This window comes from Harpia harpyja, chromosome 16 (assembly GCF_026419915.1).
Source record: "Harpia harpyja isolate bHarHar1 chromosome 16, bHarHar1 primary haplotype, whole genome shotgun sequence".
Lineage (NCBI taxonomy): Eukaryota > Metazoa > Chordata > Aves > Accipitriformes > Accipitridae > Harpia > Harpia harpyja.
Genome location: NC_068955.1, coordinates 1,487,900 through 1,508,883, shown reverse-complemented (window position 1 = coordinate 1,508,883; position 20,984 = coordinate 1,487,900). Strand labels below are relative to the sequence as shown.

The 20,984-nt window shown below is 62.2% G+C and overlaps 1 protein-coding gene across 1 annotated transcript in view; it reads right to left on the bottom strand.

The window, feature by feature from the left end:
* Nucleotides 1-20,984, bottom strand: part of COL8A2 (collagen type VIII alpha 2 chain) — a 34,931-nt gene that overhangs the window by 6,360 nt on the left and 7,587 nt on the right. Inside the window, exon 2 of the mRNA XM_052810960.1 lies at nt 4,295-4,477. Within this exon, the coding sequence (XP_052666920.1) occupies nt 4,295-4,460 (166 nt within the window). The 5' untranslated portion in view covers nt 4,461-4,477. The remainder of the gene's footprint in view (nt 1-4,294; nt 4,478-20,984) is intronic.

Sequence of the window (20,984 nt, the reverse complement as noted above, 5' to 3'; positions counted from 1 at the left end):
GTCTCAGTCAACGGGAAAAGATTAAGGGGAGATTTGAGACACGTGAAAAGAATAACTGTGGCAGCAGCAGGCACTGTTCCCGGTGCATCAGAGGTGGCTTTACCTTTCCTAAGCACAGCAATTAGCTCTGGCCGTTTCCAAGCCTGGTGCCTGCTTGTTTTTCTTTTGGTAATGGAAACATTTTCAGAGCTTATCTATGTATCAAAGCCTGACCCACATCCTAGGCTGTAATAGAGGTCACTTGGCTGTCTTGATTAAGGAAATACTTGTCTGTCATGACATTGCCACTGGATTTCTGCAAACCTCGTGCTCCTCACCCCAGAAAATGGTGTGGGAAAGAAGGCAAGGGAGATGTGAAGTGTTGCACTAAAGCAGATTTCTGGGGGTTTGAATTCTGGAAAAATTTTTCTCCAGAAGATTATTTCAATGTGTTTCCCCTTTTTTTTGTCTTCTTGCAATGGTTTGAAAAGAATTAGTTTTCTAGGTCATTTTGCATGGAATCAGAACAAGGATCTACAGCTGAGCCCACGAAGGAAGGAAAAAGCACACACACTCTCACACAAGGCAGCGAAGAGAAACGCCAGGCGAGAGCTGCCAACTTGCAGGCAGCCAAAAAAGCAGACGGGAAAACCAAACCGGGGACGTTAGCGGAGAGAAACTGGGACATTGCAGCCCCAGTGGTATCCAATTTCAAAAGACCATGTCTTACCACAGACGCATGTCTCAGAGCTCTGCATTTCACAGCAGCAGCATGGGGTTATGTGTTCCCCTCGAAGCATGAACAAAGCTGCCATGAATGCTAATGCAAAGAGCCAGCTGGGGCAGCGGGAAGGGGAAGGAGCAGGCATGGCCTCCTGCAAGCTCTTGCCTGGGCACTACAGAGCTTTTCACCTCCTGAGGAGCATGGACACGTCCAGGCGGATCCTGCAGCCCCTCTGGAGCTGCGTCCATCCCTGGTAAGGACCCCCGCATGCCTGGAGGCGGGACCCAGCAGTGCGGAATGGCCAGCAGAGGAATAATCCGGGAAGATGGGAAGTGGTTCCCAGCCACGAGCAGTCAGTAGCAGGTCTGGCCAGCGCAGCCGGATGACACTGCAGGAAGGAGAGGTTGGCTGCTCCATGGCAGAGCCCGGCTGAGCTCGTTCCAGGGCTGCTGCCAAGCCCTGTCTCGTGAGAGCGAGTTTCACAGGCTCACAGGGACAATGCATGGGACCAGTGTTATTGCATCTCTCATCCCGTCTTCCATGGCAGCAGCTGCCCTGAGCCCTGCGGGGAGGCTCAGCGCAGGACCCAGCCCTGACAGATAGAGCTGCTGTTCAAGGGGATGGCAGTGAGATGGGAGCAGACTGCAGAAAGAAGCATAGAGGTGGCAAGCAAAGTTTCTCCGTTAGCAGGAGCTAAGGGACCTGGAGGCCTCTTGGCCACATGCAACAAGCAGCAACCCCACAGGGATCACAGGACTGAGTCTCTTTTAAAAGCAGCAGAACTTGTGGGCCATCTGCTCTGGGGACACTGGGCAGCAGCAGCCCAGGCACTGCCCAGCACCCGCCTGCTCCCACCTCCTGGGCAGCGCAGCCCTGAAGGCAGAGGACGAACCTTGGCTCTGCACTGAGCTTCCCCAAGCCTGGGGAGGTGAAAAGTGCTCCTTTACCTCTGCAGCTGAGGCTGCTGCCCTGGGGTGAACCCTCTGTACCGTCGCTGGAGGGGAACTCCACCGCTCGCCTGCCACAAACCCCTGTCCCGGGCATCGCCTGTGCCTTATCGCTGCCCCGAGCTAGGGTGCCGCTGGCTTGGCTCCCCGAGCCCTGAGCCCCGGCCAGCACCCAGCAGCGGTTTTACCTGACTGCAAGCTGCACAGACGTGGTTTCAACCAAACCAAAATAAAACCCAACTGTGCAAATATCTGCTTAAATGCTTTTAGCATTTTAGCATTTAGCGGCATCTCCTGCCCGGAGCTGCCTCCGTGCTCCTGGGGAGTCTATTTTTGGGTCAGAAAAGGTGTCTGGCACCCTGAGGAAACCAGCCCTGTCTCTCACTAGATGGCACCCGCAGACCGGTGGGAGCCCCCCCGCAGCCCCAGGGCTTGGCCTGGCCCCCCAGGCGGGGGTCCCAGCCCCAGGGCCAGGCTGGGGCAGCCCGGCTTGGCGGGGGGGGGGGGTTGTTCCGCACAGGTCCCCGCTGGCTCAGGGGGTAACCTGCAGGGGCCCGGCACGGCCCTGCGCCGTCGCGGCGAGTCAGCTGAGCTCCCCGAGCAGGGCAGAAGGCCAGCAGGGATTTTCCTTGCCAAATTAGAGGTTAAGCAGAGATGGGAGCTCGGTGGGATCCAGGAGGCACCGGCTTCCCTAGCTGCCTCCGTGCGGCCCCGCAGCTGGTGGCTCAGGCTGCAGCTGCCCCTCTGCCTGCATCCCCCTGCCTATGTCCCCCTGCCTGCATCCCCCTGTCCGCCCTCTCTTTCCCAGGGGTTTTAGGAGAGTAATGTCCAGGGGACTCCCGTGCCCTGCCTCAGCATCTCCTCTAACCCGTGCCTGGTCTAACCTGGCAAAGCTTGCACCCAAACTGCACCTTGCAAACAGCCCAGCACGCTCGCTCCTCTCTCCGCCACGGTTAGCAGGCGGCGCTGCTCAGAGGCAGCGCAAGCCGCTCCGACGCATAGGAAGAAGGGGAAAAAAGAAGGAAAACCAGCAGGGAGATATTTGAATCCAGTCCCACCAGCAGCTGAAACGTTCCTGCACTACGCTGGAAGGTTTTGTCTCTGGCTGGGATTCAGGGAGCAGCTTTACAACAGCTGGGAAGGGGGCAGGGAGGTGGGGGGGCTCGTAGCATGCTTCGGCTCCAGGTTTTGCTGTGTGTTTTCTGACATATGTGCTGAGCTGAACTCCTGATAAGCCATTCAGCCCAGCAGTAAATCAGCCACCAGCAGCCGAGCCTTCTCCAGTTTCTCCTCCCAGAGCCAAGACTTCAGCTCCCTGGAGGGTCCAGGTCTGCGTGAACCCACGGGGAGGGCTCCGGCGGCTCTTCCCGAGGGCCAAGCACCGACCCGGTGGGTCTGGGCACCTGAGCCCCAGCGCTGCCCCATCCCGCAGTGCTGCCAGCGGTGGCTGGCTCTGGGAAGAGCACTGGGGAGTGCTGTGCTTGGTATCAAGGAAAGGGCTCAGACCCTCCCCTCCATCCCCCTCTTGAGCTGCAGATACTGTGCTGCTGCTGCCCTGGGTGCAGTGAGGGTCGCGTGCACCTTGGGGAGGTGCTGGGGGCTGGCTTGGCAGAGGGATGCCCTGATGAGCCAAGAAGTGCCGGGGAAACTCAGTCACACTCAACATTTGCTGTTTGCAAGGACCCCAAGTTCCTGAGCAGTTCCCCAGGGTGTGTGCAATTAACACACACTAATAAGCCCCTGGTGTGGGGCACTGAGGGACCCTCCTGCGCCTTCTAACCTCCAGCACCTGTGGGCAGGCCTGGGCATAAAAGGAGCCCTGGGCAGGCACAGGGGATTACAGCAAAGGCAGGGAATGGTGTGCGGGCAGGGGAGCTTGGGGCAGGTGGATACGAAAGGCAGGGGCTGGGCTGGATACGGTGTAGGAGGCCTGGCTGCGTGGAGCAATGATCTCAGTGCCTCTGCCCCTCCGTGTGGCACATGTCAGTTGGTGGGGAGTGATTTAACACGTGTGGAGTTTCTGGTTGCTGCTCTCTGAGGGAGGAAATGTGTCTCTCTCCTGCTCGCCCCTCGCTAGGCTGGGTCTCGGCTCTGGCCTTGGCCATCTTTCCTTTCCCAGCTGGTGCAAAACACAGCCAGGGAAAATGGAATAGGTGGAGGACTGGAAAAAGCCTTGCTGGGGCAGCTCAGGTTTAACAGCGGTGAGGGGGAGAGATGGCGAGTGCCGGGGCTCCTGCGCTTGGGCTGTGCCTCGAACCTACCGGCAAACATGCAGGAGGATGGGAACAAAAGGCTCACGGGTCCCCTTTGTGCACCGGCTTCCAGACTGAGGGACCCAAGGGTGCCCACCCAGCCCGAACAAAGGGCTCTACTTCTCTGCTGAGCCTCTCTGTGCCCGTCCTTGTCCTTCTGCACTGGGTTAAGAAGACCTAAACGGCCCCTCCATGCTCGGCCAAAGGTGCTTTGGACAGCAGAACCCTTGGCCATGCCAGGCTGCTCCCTGGGGGCACCGACCCCGAGGGTAAGGGGATGTCGAGTGCCTGATGGCTGTGGGATGCTACGGCCCCTTCCCGCCACGCCAGCAAGAGTCCCAGGCAGCCGCGGCCCCGTGTCGTCCCACCTTCCCGCAGAGCGCATCCCTTACCCAGGTACTGCCCTTTGCCTTCGCGGAAGGGGGGTCCCAGGGGTCCCTTCACCATGGGCTGCATGTACTTCACTTGGGCGTAGCCTGCCGCGCCTCCTCCCGCCGCCGAGCGAAGGCCGACCATCATCACCACCACCACCAGCAGGGCCACGGCGTCCGGCAGCATCCTGCTCCCCACTGCTCCTGTGGACAAAGCGACAGTGAGAGCGGGCACCCACGACCCCTGCCTGCACCCTCCGTCCCACGAGGATCAACCGGGAACCCGGGAAAGATCACGGCGGGAGTGGGACTCCCTCCAATTTGTCTTTTTCTGGACCACAGGTGCCCTGAACACGTTACACTTCCCAACACGTGCCAGCTGGGAGATGCACAATAAATACATGGTTTGTGAGCAATAACTAACAACAGGCACCCAGCAGAGCCTGTCAGAGGCTGCCCCAGTACCTGTTTGTCTGGGGTTATGCCCATGTCAGGCTTCCCTTATATATTTTTAACATATATAAGAAGAGGGGGGAGAAAAGGTAGGATGAAAACCACAGCCCGCTGAGCCGAGTGTTGCTTTTGCATCTCTCAAGTGAGCAGGGTCTCCTCTAACAATAGTTGCGTGCGCTCCGGCCGTGGCTCCTGCCGTGCCACCGAGCCCTGTCTGCCCCAGGAGCGGCTGGGTGGGTGCTGCATCTCCCAAATGGGCGCTGCGTTTCTTGGTGGGTGCTGGACCAAAACCACGCTGTTGGAGCCCAAGACTTGCTGTTTGTGGCTCAACTGCGGCACTTTGCGGGCAGCAATGGGAGCTCGCTTGGAGGGTGAGGGACGGGAGGCCTTGGCTGGGAAAGCCCAGGGGAGGGCTGCAGCACTTGGGAGCAGCAGCCTCTGCCTTAAGTGCCTGTTTATTTAAAATAAATAACCTCTATAAATATAACTTCTCTCTAGCAACTTTTTTCTCTGCCAGCTCCACGTGCGGAGCTGCAAACAGATTGATTTGCAAAGAACATTTATTTTCGGAAGCTTAAATAACATGTGATGCCGAAGAGCTTTGCTGGTTTTCCTCCTTCTTGCAATAATTGACCCATGGTGGTTATTAATGAGAATTAAGCCCTCTGCCTCTCCTGCCGGGGAGCAGGGGCAGGGCTGCTGCACGCCGGGATTTGATCGGAATTTCCTGAATCGCTTTTGCTGAAGCAGCAGTGAAAAAAAAGCTGCAGCCTGGAGAAAACCGCGCCCCCCCCCCCCCCAAAAAAAACCCCCAACAAATTAAAACAAAATTAAAGGAAACTAAGTAAAGGGAAGGGGAAGCCCTGGCGTGGGATTGTTCCTGATGCTACAAGTGCTTGGCAGGTTTTTGGAGGTCTCCGGTGACGAGGCAGCCTTGACCGCTGCTCTCCTGCCCGGTAAACGCCCACGGAGCCAGGCCCCCGTGCTCCCTGCGCTGTGCTCAGGGCTGGAGGGGACGGGGACGGCTCTGCCGCTGGTGGCACGACAGACCCCGGACCCTGTGAGGATGCAGGTGGCCACGGCAGATGCTGGGAGAGGAGTTCTGCTCTGCCCATCCTGCCAGAGCCAGCGTTTACCGGTCCTGTGCCGTACCTGCCGCGGGACCCGGCGGAGAGGCCACGGCTGGGCTCCGGCCGTGCTGTGGCTCGGGTGGGCACAGCCAGGGACACGCGTGACAGCCACCACCCGCCTCCTTGGCGGCACGGAGAGGGCCTTGCTGGCGTTATTGTTTTTCTGTCTTCAGGGTCGAGAGGAGGAACGCTTATTTTTATGAAGCATTATTTTACAAGGATTTGTTTAAGGGAAAAAGAATCCCATTTTAAGGGATTGCAGCTGTAAAAATACAGTTTCTGCTAAATAAAAGAGGAGAACAAACCCCTGAATCAGCTATTTATTTGTTTTCCTTACCTGGTATGACCCCTGTGCCTCCATTTCTAACTCCCTCCCTTCCCTCCCAGCTCTCTCTTCTCCCACCTGGGCTTTATTCTCCCCTGCTCCTCCCCTCGACTGGGGTGTTCTCACGGGATGCTGCTCATTGCTCCAACAAGCCCATGCCGCAGGAGCAGCACCCTGGGGTGGCTCAGCCCCTCGCTGCTGGGTGCTGCGGAGTGTTTGCAAATGTCCCCCCGTCCTTCTGTGAGACCTCAGCCCTTGGAGACACGGGACCGGGGGAAACCGGAGCCAGAGGGAAGGGAGAAGGAGGACAAGGTGATCCATCCGCTTTGGCTCCGGCCGCGGTTTTGCTGCGTGCCAGATGAGAAATGGAGTCCCCCTGCTCTGCGCCGAGGTGGCCGTCTGTAACCTGGCATCTCCAGGCACGGGGTTAGCTCCTGCACGTCCTCCCTTGGTCCGGACGGGTCGCTCCACCTGCCCCTGCTCTCCCAAGGGGCTGTGGGGACATTGCGGGGGGGTCTGGCCCGACACCCCCAGGCACGTGTCTCCGTCCCTCAAGGAAAAGGGGTCTCCGGTGCTTTGCCGTCCCCCGCAGCAGTGCCCGGCACTGGGGCAGGAGGCCTCACGTTACCCGGGCTCTCCAGGCGGTGATTTAATAAGAATAAAATGGAAACATCTGGAGTCTCATATGATGGATAAAGTGTGCAGAACGTGTCTGTGAAGAGGCTCTTTCATGCCTGAATTCTCCTGCGTTATGAAATGATAATTAATCACAACGAGCAGCCGTGCAACGTTCTCATCTGCCAGGGCAGGTTGCAAATGTTGGCTGGTTCATGGTATGGTCGGGGCCGCTGCGCCCGTGACGGCTACAGCCAGGTGTCACCTGCCCGTCCTCCTGGGAGTCCAGGGGCTGGGAGCTGCTCCGGTACGGCCAGCAGACATCCCACAAGGAGTCACTTTTTTCCCACCTGGAGCAGGGGAGATGCTGATGGCCCTGGCGCTGCGGGATGGGGCTCACCCCGCTCTGCTGCCTGGGCACCGCGGCCGGCTCGCAGGCACGGTGGTGCAATGCCAGGCTGGACACCACGGCTGGTCGGGCTGCCGTCCTTTGGGTGCAGTGCAGCCCCCCCCCCAGCACAGTACGGAGTTCGACCACAGCCGCTCCTTGCAGAAAAGCCAAGCCCAGCAAGGAGCAGCTGGGCCAGGAGAGTTCGTACAGGGGAAGCGCTCGAGGGGTCCGGCGACGCGCTGGAGCGGGGACGGGGCTCGGCAGCAGCGCTGCTTGGCTCCGGGGGGGAGCGGGGGGGGCCCGACCCGGCTGCAGCCGGTGCGGTGGCGCGGCACGGAGACCCCTGGCACGGCTTCAGACGCCCCCGCCGCCGCGCGAACTGTGCAAGTGTCTGCTCCCCTGGCAGTCGGTGAGCAGACGTGTTAAAAACCCCTGGCACGCAATGAAAGCTCCGGGAAAAGGAAAAAAAAAAATCTCACACTTGAAGCATGAGAAAGGAGACAAGAAATGTCACCTTGTTCTCGCAGGAGCGCAGGGGCTGGGGCAGCCGGAGCCCGTGACGCTCCCATCGCTCCAGAAACAGTCTGTGGCTTGTGCTGGTCGGCCCGGCGAGCTCCCGGCGAGCTCCCGGCGAGCTCCCGGCACACAGCTCCCAGCCATTCCCGGTGGAAGGGGGCTGCTGCCGCCCCGCACCGTTCCCCTCTCCCCGCAGCATCCACGTCAACGCTCCGGGGCACGGCCCTGCTCGCGGACCAGGCGACTTTCCTGCGAGCAACGCAGCCGTGCGCTTCCCCCGCGCACACAACCGGGGGCTTGTTCGCTGAGCTGCAGCTGATTTATGGCCCCTGTTATTTAAATATTAATTATGGGCCTGCCAGGCAGGCACCGCGCCTGCTCCCTTCAAGGCTAATTATTTTTTAAGTCAATATATGTGATCCACGGGGGATCCGTGATTGCGGCTGAAGGTCAGTAAAATGGAGAACTTGTTTAAACCCGGCAGTAAAAGCACGATCGGTGCGGGGCGCGGCGTGCTGCTCGCTGGCCCTCGCCCCAGCTCTGCCCCTGCATCAAACCCGGGGCCACGCCAGCCCCCACGGAGGTTCGCTGGGGTGCGGGGATGAGCCAGGATGGGACCTTCGATGTACTTCAACCGCACGCCCAAGCTCACTGGCGTGGCCCTGTCGCCGTCCCCATGCCGCGCACCGGGAGCACGGGGCACGGGCACGACCCCTGCAAACCGCGGCAGAAGCTCGCCCTGGGCTGAAGCAAGCAGCGGTGAGCACCTCGCACGCTCGCCCGGCTCGGGAGGACGCTGCAAAGAGAAAGCACCAAGAAAGCAGCCGGCGCGTGTGGGTGGGCTGGAGCAGCGCAGGCTTGGACGCCGCCGTGTCCCATCGAGCCGCTCCATCCTCCGGTCATTTACAATAAAAAATAAAGCAGGGAGGTTTTCCAAGCCCAACACGGGGCTGGACTGCCTCCAGCAGGAGGTAGATGATTTGGTTTGCGCTACACATGCTTTAAAAATAATAATAATAAAACGAGTCAAAAACGAAAAGTGAGCTATTGAAACAGAGAGCGAGCACGTTGTTTCCGTAGGCCGGGCTGCGAAAGCCAAAGGCATCAGGCAGCAGCTCGGCCGAGCAGCGCCGGAGCGCGCGGGGAGAGTCTTGGCACGAGCCGGTCCTTAAATGCATGACACCTGATCCGATCCAAAAGCTGCTGTACGCGCCGCACGGACCCGGAGCCTCGCCCGCCCATCAGCCGAGGGAACAAGAAAACATTTTCCTTGACGAAAGAAAAACACCCCACCCCCATCTGCAGACAGCCTCCTGCCACCCCTGCAGCGCCCCGCGCCCGCACGGAGCAGGCTGGGCACGGCACGGCAAGGCATGGTACGGCATGGCACGGCATGGCACGGCACTGCACAGCACGGCATGGCGCATCGCCCTGCGGCGCAGCCCCGCGGCGCCTTCAGCCCGGTTTGCTGAGGGTGGTTGCGGCGTCCATCTGTATTGTTCCGGTCCAGGCAGGGGTTGCAGCCAAATTAACGCCGAGGCTGGGGGCTCGGTGCTAATTAACTCCTGCTGCGTTAGCAACTACTGTGGAGGAAGGCGGGGGTGGAGGGCTGAAGGAAAGGCCACGGGCCGAGCTGCTCTAGTAGCCACGGGCCAGCTGGCACGTGCGAAGCTCAGGGCACCGGCAGCCGTGCCGGGGCGCAGGAGCGGAGCTGGCGCTGGGGGGGGCCGTGGCAGGAGGAGCCCGGGGGTGGGTGTACAACACGAGGCGGTGGGACGCCAGGCTCCGCTCGCTCCGCCGGTCGTAAAACAGCTGGTTTGCAGGCAGCTGCTAAAGAACTTGCCGCAAAACCGACCTGGGTGTTTCTCCCTGTCTTGACTCGCCTCCCGACACGCCTGAGCCATCTGCGGCGAGCGGGGAGCGTGTGGGATCCGCACCCTGCCCCACCGCGCTGGCCGGGCGATGTCCCGCGTCGGCGTCAGGCCGGCACTCGGGCCGTGGCGGGGGCCCGTGCGGTGCACGCTGCCCGTGGTGCGCAGTGCACGCTGCCCGTGGTGCGCGGTGCGCGGTGCACGCTGCCCGCAGTGCACGCTCGCTGCCCGCGGTGCACGCTGCCCGCGGTGCACGCTCACTGTCCGCGGTGCACGCTCACTGTCCGCGGTGCACGCTCGCTGCCCGCGGTGCACGCTCACTGCCCGTGGTGCACGCTGCCCGGAGCCGAGGATCCCGGGTCCGGTGGCAGCGCTGACAACAGGGTTGGTGCCGCCGCTTGATCCCGCAGCCGCCGGGTCAGGGATCAGCTAAGGCGGATTAATGACCCTCCGCCTGTGTGTGCCGGGAGCGCAGCAAGGCATGAGCCTGCCGCAGGTCACAGCTCGGGGCTTAATCCCTCACCTCCAGCTGTCAAAACTCCTCCGCTGAGCGTGGGAGAGCCCCGGCTGATCGCTGCCGAGTCGGTCGGAGCCGAGGGCGCACACAGGGGTGAAGCCATCCCCGGGGAATGGCGGGCACCGCGGCGTTTGGGGACTTGGACAGAGACCTTCGGGTCTGCCCTGGCTTGGACCCGGGTCTGGGTGGAAAACCCTGGCCCAAAGCTGCAGAAACGCCGGGTTTCTGCCCAGAGTGCGAGGCTCAGCCTGGCTCACCACATCCCCGGGGCATCGCGGGCCCTTCACCAAAATACAGCTGGGATGTCCCCCCGGGCGCACATGGAGGCGAGCAAGACCCAAGGGTCGTGTTCCCCCCCCTCACCCTGGCCCCGACAGAGGGTTTCTGTGCCCCGAGCTCGCCGGTCCCATCCTCCCCCCTCCGCCAGCCTCAGCTCCACCGAAATACCAGACTGTGCGCAGCATTAATAGCAGGGTTGCCTGCCAGGTGCATAGTTTGACCAGTCGGATCACACATGCCAAACCACAGGTATTTTATGAGACGTTTCCTGTTATGAAGACATTTTTGTGGGGATTCATTTTTTTCTTCCCTTCTTCTTCCCCTCTCCTCCTCCTCCTCCTCCCAGTGGGATGGTGGCCTGCCCGGGGGCAGCAGCAACACCGTCCCTCATAGCCAAAAGACGGAGCAGAACAAGAGTCGAGTGTCGGAGCTGCGGCGTACAGCAAGGACGGCGGTGCCGGAGGGTCCCGTCCCCTCTGTCGCCCCGGCAGCCGCCGGGCAGGATCCGGAGCCCCTTTCCCGGGATCTGTGCAGGCGCAGTGGCGGGGGCCAGGCTGCGCGGGGTCCACATTGCCACATGAGCCCCGGCTCATGCCGTGACCCAAGCACAGCCTCTCGTGCCCGGATTCTGGTGCGGGATGTGGAGCATCTGCCCAGACACCCCGGGGAGGGACACGGGCTGTGAGGCCCAGCGAGCTGCAGGGGCTTCAGGGCATCGCTCCCCGAGGGACGCGTGCCGGCTCCGTCAGCCAAAGCAGCCCTGCTCCAGGGACACGTAAGCTTTGGTGGGAAGCAGACGGTGTTTACCCGGGGTCCGTGGGTCAGATGCTGCTTTGCCCTCGCAGCTCCTGTGCAGAAACAGCATTTTCTAATGCAATGGGTATTTTGCAAAGAAATCTGCTAAGCCTGGAGGGACCCGCAGAGAGCGATTCCCATCTCAGGGAATTTGCGGGCAAGTGGCCATCAACCGCAGACATTTAAACTTCCAGCCTCGTGCTGGGGTCACCGGCTTAATTATAATGAGCTGTGGTCCGGGCCAGAGCCTTCTGGGGCAGGGGTGTTCAGAGTGGCCAGGGCAGCTCGCTCGGAGGGGCTGCTACCCCGCACCGCAGGCCGGGACATATGGGGCAGGGACGCCCCAGGGACCTCCCGTGTCCCCATTCACGCTGTCCCCTGCCGAGAGCCGGGGCGATGGCAGGGCGCAGAGCAGCCTGGTGCCGCTGGAGCCCGCCGCACCTGCGTGAGCATCGCGGGGGGGATGCAGCTTCTGCACACGAGTGAACGCAGCAACGCTACGGCTGCTCCAGCCCCTGCCCACGCACCCCGTGGGAAGGGAACCCCTGGGAAGGGCGATGCGGGTGATCGAGGAGCAGCGGGAACCCGTAACAGCACTAAGGGAGCTGCTGCCGTGGGGAGCCGCTGGCGAGGCCAGGAGCTCTGCGGTGGCTTCAGAGCTCACTGGGGAGGACCTTGCCCTAAACTGGGCACCTCTTCCCTTCTGTCCGAGGTCCCCACAGCAAGCACAGCAGCATTTTCAGCCACTTCCTTGGCACCTAATGATCCATCACTGGGGCAAAATTCGGGTCCAAGGATGGAGGGGGCCAGAAATGCCTGAGCTGCTGAGAGCAAACAGGGGGAGAGGCCAGGGCTGAACCCACGGACGTTCATTCCTCAGTGGCTTAGGTTTTAAGCAGCGAGCGGCTGCTCTGCAGGACCCGTCCCTGTGACCGTGTCCAGGAGCTTCTCCTGCCCCAGACCCCAACACCGCCGTCCCAGCCCCTCCGTTCATCAGCCCTGACGCCCGGCTCTCCTCTCACCGCCTGCAAGAATCCCCACGGCACCTCCGGTTGCAACAAGGACCCTCAACAGCAGCACCTGCCCTCCCACAAGACAGACTTGCTCCGTCCATCGCAGCCTCACACCACGGTGGAAACAGGCTCCGGAGCACATGGGGACAGCAGCTCCCGGTGCCCCCAGGAGAGCTGCTCGTTCCCCGGCACGGCGTTACCACCACGGCATCCCCCGTGCCCTTGTTTTCCTGGCTGAGCACCGCCGCTCCTCACCAGCACCGCCCTCCGCCGCTCTCCCAGCTGCCCAGATATGACAGCAAATTTGTGAGCTGCTGCGAAAACTCCTTCTCAAGTGTGAAATGCCAAAGAACATAACACCGGCCTCCGCCCCGCCAGCGAGCCTGGCTGCCCGGGATGGGAAGCTGCCTTGCAGTGTTTATCCTAACAGTCATTTTATTTTAATGTCAGGGGTTGAAATCCTGTCTCCCTGCTTTTGCTGGGTGCTTTGATCTCCGTTTCCTCTCCTCTTCCAGCTTTTTAGCAGCACCCCCAGGTGAACCTGCGTGTGCAGCCCACGCTCCGGCCGCTGCCCGCGCTCCCGCCCATCCTTGCCGTGCACGTCCTCCACAAAACCCCTCTGCGGCAACACGCCGGTGAAACCAGCTTCACCCTCGGAGCAGCGTTTCCTTGGGGTTTCAGCATTTGGGGGGTGACCCCATAGCCCGGCTCCTGGCCCCCAACCGGGCATAGACCCCGGAGGGGGCACCCCCGGCTGCACCGGCCTCCCCCCCATCCACTGGAAACCCTCCCGGCGTGACCGCTCCTCAGCTGCCACCACTCCCCGTCCCGGTGGGCCGGTCACAGCCCTTGGGGACCGGGTTGGCCACGTGCCTCCGCACAACGTCGTGGTCGCTGATGATGGGGACCTGCCCCGGAGCGATGCCGGGGACCCACGCTCCGCCTGCCCTGGGGGTCAACCCGGGCAGGTGCTGTGCCGCCGGTGGGGTCCGGGCACAGGTTCCCCCCGCCGCCGTGTCGCCGAGCCGGCCGCTGCGCCGTTTCTGGGGTTAGCAGGGGGAAAATATTGTTTATGCTTCTCTAATATCTGCCTTCTGTTTTGCATTTGCTGTTTCTTCAAAGATAGGGAGCCGCCTCTGCCAAGATTCCTGAGGAGATATCCTCAGCAATGCCGACCACGCTCCCCACCGCACTCAAAGAAAACAAATGTCAGGCCAAGGATTGATATGAAATAGTTTAAAAATGAGAAAAAGCTGCCTTAGAGCTAGGTTTACATTAAAATAAATTTCAGGAGCGGGAGCCTCGGCCGCGTCCCTCCCCGGCGGGCGGGCGGCGCGGGGGGATAGGGTTACCTGCCGGGGCAGTGCCGCGGCCCTGCCCGCTCCGAAAGCTGCCCTCGCCCCGGCGGCACACGGCCCGGCACCGGCTGATCCCCACCCGTGCCACGGGGGCTCGCCGGGGCGAGATGCTGCTCCCCAGGCACAGCCGGGGGGCACGGGGGTCCCGGTCCCCGGTTCTTCCCACCGGCACCTCTCCGCAGTGACCCTCCTCCCCCCGTTTGCTCAGCAAATCCCCCCCAGGGTGGTCGCTAACCTCCGCGCCATCCCCCAGCCCTGCCCCGCTCCCATCCCAGGGTCTCCCCGGTGCCGTGCCCAGGGCAGAGCATCCCGCCGGGGACCGGTACCTGCCGGATGCGGGTGCGGCGTTGGGGCGGGCAGCGGCGGAGCCGGGCGAGCTGCGGGGTGGCCGTGGCATGGCGAGGAGGAGTGGTGGGGGCTGCATCCCTCCGGCTGGAGGGGCCCCTCGCCTGCCCTGCCCTCGCCGTGCCCGGGAGGGTGACCGACAAGCCCAGCCTTGGCTCGGGGCTGTCAAGGGGGGGGTTAAAGCATGTGACTTCGCTGCGCTCTCAATTAGCCCAGTAAAGAAAATGAGTGGCGGCTTCTCTGCGGACAGCGGGGGCTCCCGGCAGGACCCTTGTCCCCACCGCCACAGCCTGAACCCTCCCCATCCCGCTGCCCCAAGCACCCCATCCCAATCCCGTCTCCATCCCCATTCCCACCCCCGTCCCCGTCCCCGTCCCCGTCCCCATCCACGGCTGCCCCTGGGGCTGTGCACCATAAAGGAGCTTTTCTGGCACGGCAGCAGCGGCGGAGCTGCTTACACATATTCACACCCCGGCGAGGGGATGGAGCGCACGCTTTTCAGGCGGTACTTTAGTTTATGTTATTTAATTTAATTTAATTTATGTGAGCTGATGCGAGATCCCAGCAAGCCTGAGGTGTTCAGTGGAAACTCTGACAAGACGCTACCATAAACCACGCTCCCGCCGCCCGGCCGGGGCTGGCCCCGTGCTGCCGGCTTGGATTTCAGATTTTCCTCTGCACTCTGTAATGACCGTTTCGGCGGGGCCAGCGCCGCGGTGGGTGCAAAGCCTCTGCAAGGCTGCGCTCCCAGGGCTCTGCAGCACCGTGGGGCTCCGTGTACCGATCCCAGTGCCGCGCCGGCTGCGGGCAGCCCCAACGCCAACCCCCAGCACGTGCCTTTCCATCAGGCCGGACGTGGGTTGTGTAAAATCAGGATGATTTTTTCCCAGAATTTTGTTTGGAAAAAATTTGTCCGACGCTGTCACAAGATGTTTCAACATCGCTGAATCAGCTGCTTTGATTTTTTCAATTTGAAATTTTTGTTTTTTTTTTTTTTTAGTTTCCACATTTCCTTTGTCTCAGAGCTGAAAGCCTCACAGGGAATTCCAGCAGCCCCGCTTTCCTGGGGATTATGCCAAAACCCCCATTCCCCCCGAGCCCTGTGGCAGAGGCAGCAGCGAGTCCCATGCGGCAGCTCCGCTCCCCTCCTCCCCCAGGGTTCCCAGGTCTCGGCCAGCCGGGTGCCGTGTCCTGTGGGGACACGGGGAGCCGCTCACCGTTCCCACGTGCACCATCTTTATTTGTCATAAACAAAGAGCTTTCAACCTCAAGTAATACCAGTGTGCCGCTACCCGAAGCCATAATCTTATTACCAGGCTCCTAATTTCCAGTGCAATCGAGTATCTCATTTAATTTGCTTTAAAGGGTTCCAGATCCCCCTCGCCTGCGCCTGGCTGGATCCCTGCGCCCACAAACCATGTTCATCTCCTACAGCTTCTGCTTTCTCCTGCTTCTCCCGACACAGCACCATCCGGCAGAGCTGCCCTGCCTGGGAGCAGACGGTGCCCTGCGGAGCAGCCAGACCTGGACCGCACCGGGGCAGCCCAGAGGAAAATGGGATGGATTTCATGTGCCCCAGACCATCCCAGGGGAAAAACTGCTTCCAGATGCAGGTCGGAGAAGGGAGTGATAGGAGTAGCCAGGACAGCGCTGGGAGCAAGCCGACTGGGAAAGGCACCGAGGAGCTGGTGACCTTCACAGGCTCCAGGGCTCGGGAGCACCAGGACCAGTCCTGCTTCCCCGCGGGGCGCAGAGCATCTGCCTTGGGCGTCTCTGTTACCATGGCCCCTTTGCCAAGCAAAACTGGGGACCTGGAGTTCAAGCACCAGTGGAAATCAGTGCAGAATATACAGAATATTTTCTTAGTGGAACTTATTTATTTCTGTTAGAGACGCCAGCCCTCAGACAGACACACAGCCAGCAGCACTCAGGGCCATCCCCGTGTCCCTGTGTCCCTGCAGTCTCCCGGGGGCACGTTTTCCTGGAGGACGGGACTGAGCCTGCAGCGGTGACGATGCAGGGCCATGCCCCATCCCCGGAGCACCGGGGTACAAAGCCGGGGACCGACCCGGGGGGGGTGGGGAGGGCTGTGCTGGCCACTGCGGCCGGCCGAGCCGGGTGCTGAGCCGAGGCCAGGGGACGCGCTTATTACAAAACCTTTTGTTTAGGCTTCAAGCTGGAAAAACATTCAGCTCCTCTTTTCCAAGCAGAGTTTTCCTCTGGGCTGTGTCATGTGGGAACCTCCCTCCGTCCCCGCTCAGGACCCGCTGCCCAAAGAGGGGCTCATCCTGCCCAAGGCCATGCAGGCTGCCGGCGGCACGGCGCTGAGCCCTGCAAAGACCCCCCCGCCTCTGCATGGGGGCACCCCCTTGTTCGGGCACGGGTGCCAGGAGGCTGCCGTGGTTCTCAGGAGGGGACCGGCACCCGTTCCCGCACCCGAGGGATCCCAACGTCGATCCCGATTGTCCCCCCGCTCCGGGGAGCAGACCTGGCCCGGGGCAGGTGCTGGCACGTTGCTGCCTTCTAGGAAATGGCGGGCACGTGGCAGCGCCGGCTCGGGCGAGCGCTGGGTGTCTGCTGTGGGCACCGCGCTGCCGCACTCGCCTGGCATTTATGAGCCTTCACATGTGGCAATGAAACATGGGGAAAAAATTAAAGCGACCTATTCATCCCATTTTTCTAGAGCACAATTATAAAAAAACAACCAAAAAAAAACCCAAACAAAAAGAGAAAAGAAACCCAAGAAACCCTTTAGCCTTCAACCCGGGAGCTATTGTGTGGGAACGGAGCAGGGAAAGGCTCTTGGAGGCACTCGCCGGGCTGGGGGTGGTGCGGGGACGGGAGTGGGCAATGCCCCCCGATCCCTGCCCGGGGAGGGGTGGCAGCCCCCCGGCCGTGCTCACCGCGGGAAGGTCAGGGTGCACCCCAAATCTCCACACCGAGAGGCTGGCGGGACCCACCCCGGGGACAGGCAGCATCAGCCTCGCTGCTGCAACAGAAATCACCGGAATAAGCAGAGCTGGCCCGAAATCACAGGGAAGTCCCGGAGAGACGTGAGGCTCCGGAGGATCCCACCCCATCCCCAGCCGCCTGGCCGGGGCTCAGCCAGACCCCAGCACGCCTACGGCACGGCCGCGCTCCCGGGAGCCTTCCCGCACAAGCCCACGGACATTTTCCACCTCATTTACAGCAAGAGCATTAAAATGCTGTTTTCCAAAAGCACAGCATATTGAAATGCCAGGCCCTGGGTGGAATTTGGCGGGGGCCCGGTGGGAGGACGGCTCTGGCTGCAGCTGAGTGCCGGGAACCCCCCCACACACACACACTAGCCCTTGGCACGCTGCGGCTGGCCCCCAAGGGAGGCACCGGGATCTGCGAGGTCACCGCCGCCTCCATCCCTCCCGGCACACTGCAGGCAGGGCAGACGGCGTCGAGCGGAGGCGGCCGGCACAAGGAGCCCCGGACGGGGTCCTGCCCCCGCGCTTGGCTCCCGGCGCCGTCTCCTGCCCACTGCCAGGCTCCTTTTGTCGGGATGTTACGGCTGCCCCCTCCCACGGCCCCCGCTGGGATTTGCCAGGGCTGGACCACGGCCCCGGCGAGCCAGGCTTCCTCCGCCGGCGGAAAGCAAACGCCGCGCAAGGCCAGTGTCCCACGGCCTCCGACCATCCCTGCCCAGGCTGGGCCGGCGCTGCGGCAAAAATACAGCACGTGGCCAAGCAGCGCCGGGCGCAGGAGGTGAAGCCGTACAGCCGGCACTCTCCTCCCAGCTCTCCATCAACCAGAGATGTCCCAGCTGATGTCCCCTCCGTGCGGTGCCTGGCACCCACCGCGCCCCAGGGCCGCTCCGCTCCCCTCGCGGGAGCGCGGCATCGCGTCCCTGTCAGCTCCGACCCCCCCTTTTCCACGACCCCACGTGCCTGCACTGCCGGGGAGGTTTCTGCTGGCACCCAACCCCTGCGGAAAAGCCATCCCCAGGCGTGGCTGGTGCCCACTGCCTGCTCCTGGAGCATCCCTCCTCGCCGAGGGACTGCCAGCTCTGGGGGACACGTCCCATCGGGAGGCTGGTGGGAGCAGGGACATGTCCCGGCCGGCCGGGGAAGGAGACACTGGGGCTGTTCTGCAAGGGCGGCCGGGATGGGAGTCAGGGAGCGGGGGGAGCCCTGCTCCCACACCCAGCCCCGGAGCTGCCTCTGTGAGCATCCTGGCCACGAACATCTTGGCCACGCGCGCCTTGGCGGGGCAGCAGGGCTATTTCGGGAGCTTTCAGCACCACCCAGAGAGGTGTCCGATGCTTTTATTTATAAACTCACTGGCTTCTGCCCAGCTCCAGCCAGCTCGCATGCAGGAAAAAGCCCAACGGAGCCAAGACAAACAGAGCCAGCAGCATCCCCGCATGGTAGGACGTAACGCCGAGCGGGCCAAGGATGCTCCGGCTGAACCGCCCAGCCCTGGGCTGCCCGGCGGGATGGACATGCCTTGGCACCACAGCCCCGGGGCTGGGCTTCATCAGCACAAGGCTGCACGGCCGCCCCGGGCGCACCCACGTGTGCCGGGACTGCCGCGGAGCAGCTGGGGGGCTGCCGGCCGGGTTCCACGGGCTGCCCCCAGCGCGGGTCCTGCTGCTCAGCGCCAGGGACCCACGTACGTGGCACAGAAGTGCCCGTGCCCCGCTCAGGGTTCTGCAGAGCTGCTGTGGGTAACTGCAGAACTGCAACCGCCGTGGGACCCCAGGGATGCTGCGGGGGGGGGGAGTACCTTAAATACCGGCTGGGGCTGGGGCCAGAGCCCTCGTGCCCAAGGGCAGAGGGGGATGCAAGCTCCCGCAGCTCCCACCGAGCTGCTGAGCTCAGGTGGCCGGAGGTGAGGGTGAGAGTCCAGCCCCGTCCGAGGGGGCAAAGGGGCTGCCCCATGCATGGCCTCCCCCCTGGCACTGGCTCCAGCCCCCAGCAGCGTGGCAACAATTGGGTTATTGTCAGCATGCCGCTGGGGACACAAGTGTGCCGGGGAATTCAACAAACCCGGCGCTTTCCGCCTGTCCCACTGGCTTTCCCAGCCCAGGCTAATCCTGTAAGATGCCCCGTCAGCACAGCCGTGGCCTCGCAGCCTGCAAGGAGGGACGGCGGCTCCCGGCCCCCCGGCCCCACATCTCCCCCGGGCACCGTCCGGGGGCAAAGGCACTGCGGTAATGCGGCCTCAGCGGCTCCCATCGGGCCCAAGGTGGGCGCAGACAAAGGCACCACGAGCACCAGCTCCAGCCACTTCGGGGACTCGGCTAATGGGGTCCATTTGCTGGGTAGTTCTTGGAATAACAAACTGTATCATCCAAAAAAGCAAAACCACAAAAGGGGATCGGCTTGCAGCCCGGCTCACAAAAGCCCCTTGTCTGGAGGCCCCCCGCGCCCCCCAATCTCCTGGAGAAAACTCAATTTAACCAAAATAAACAGCGCGCCCAGCCCTGCGCTCTCACGCTCTCTCCAGCAAACCGCGGAGCGACGCGGCTCAACCTGATACCGCAGCTGGCAAACTCCATCGCCCGGCTCACCGCACGCCCGGGGCATCCCCGCCGGCACTGGCTGTTCGGCTGTGCCGTGCCACGCAGTGCCGGAGAGCTGCTGACCTCTCCTTCTCAGGAGCTTCATCTAGCCAGCAAAAATGTACCGCCCGAAGCTGGACGGTGCCCGGAGGGCTCTGGGCACGGTGCAGACCCCCTGCCGCAGCCCGGGGAGGGCCGCCAGCTCACCCTGCATTTTGGAAGCCCCATCGCCTGCTCCCTCCAGGTCAGCAGCAAACACGCAGAGGGAAAGGGCAGCCCCAGCTCCGGCAGGGCTTGTGCAGGAGCGGGGAAGAGCGAGCCACGGACTTCCCCGCAGTGGGATGAAAGATGAGGCTTGACACCTGCTAAACCCTCTAATCCTCCTCTTGTTCATCACTATCAGCTCTCCAGCAGGCTTGGAGCCTACCAGCCAGGTGGGAGGCAGAGATTTATAGCAAGCGAGCCCCTCTGGAAGTGCCGGTGAGCGCGGCAGGGAGCAATCCCAGCCCGGCGGCGGCACCAGCCAGACGGACCCATCAGCTGCCTCCGGTTTCCAGCTCCCGCGGGCACGTCCCACGCCTGCGCTCGCAGCTGGACACCCGAGGTCACCGGGGAAGCGCGCCCAAGGTCACGAGCGCCTGTGTGCATCCCAAGAGGACACGTTACATGAGATGCCCACCTGGGTCCTGTCCTGGGAGGCTGTGAGAGGGGGAATGGCTGAAGGGAGGAGAGTTAAACCCCTTTTCAGTGGGGCTGCGCTCCAGAATAATGGGATTTTGGGGCTGTTCCTCCAATTGGGATTGGACCCCAGGGAGCAAACCCCATCCCATGCCGAGGGCCCCCCAGCAGCCGGCCCCACAGGGGTCTTGCCATTGGAAAGGTGCCCCCTGCCATGCCTCCGGCGGTCCAGCAAGGAGGTGGACAGAGGTTTGCTTCTCCCACAGCCCTGGTCTTCACACCTTCACATGCAGGGCAGGAGCACCGGCTGCCAGCCCCCATCCAGGAGCACCACCCCGGCCCCCAGCCGCTGGTCAGGTACCCCCAACCCCAAAACTCACTTGAATTATTTGCAACCTGTCACCTGAGCAAGCCTGTGTGGGTTTCTGGCCAGGTTTCATCCCTGGACCAGCCGCCACCAGCCAGAGGACTCAAACGGACGATTCGTGACGCCCTGTCCCACCCGTGCAGGATGCCACGGCCCCGCAGCACACAGGCACTGGGCTGGGAAACGGCCACGCTGGCGTTCACCTGAACTTTGGGGATAAACGTGCCCAAACTCCCACATCGCCTGGGAGCGCGGGACGGGATGGGGGTGCTGCCGGAGTCCCATACCCAAGTGCATCCAAGACAGTTACTCCAACATCTCTCTTCTTCCCAGCTGGATGCCCGGAGTAAGCCGAGGCCAGCACAGGTCCGGACCACGGGCGACCCCGCCGCCACGGCTCATCTGCCGCAGGTAATTTGCTGCCTGCCCGGCAGCACTTTCGCTGCATTCCTGCCCTAAGTACCACGGATTTGCTGCGCTTTATGAGAAACGAAAAGAATGTTTTAAATGAAATTAATTCTTACG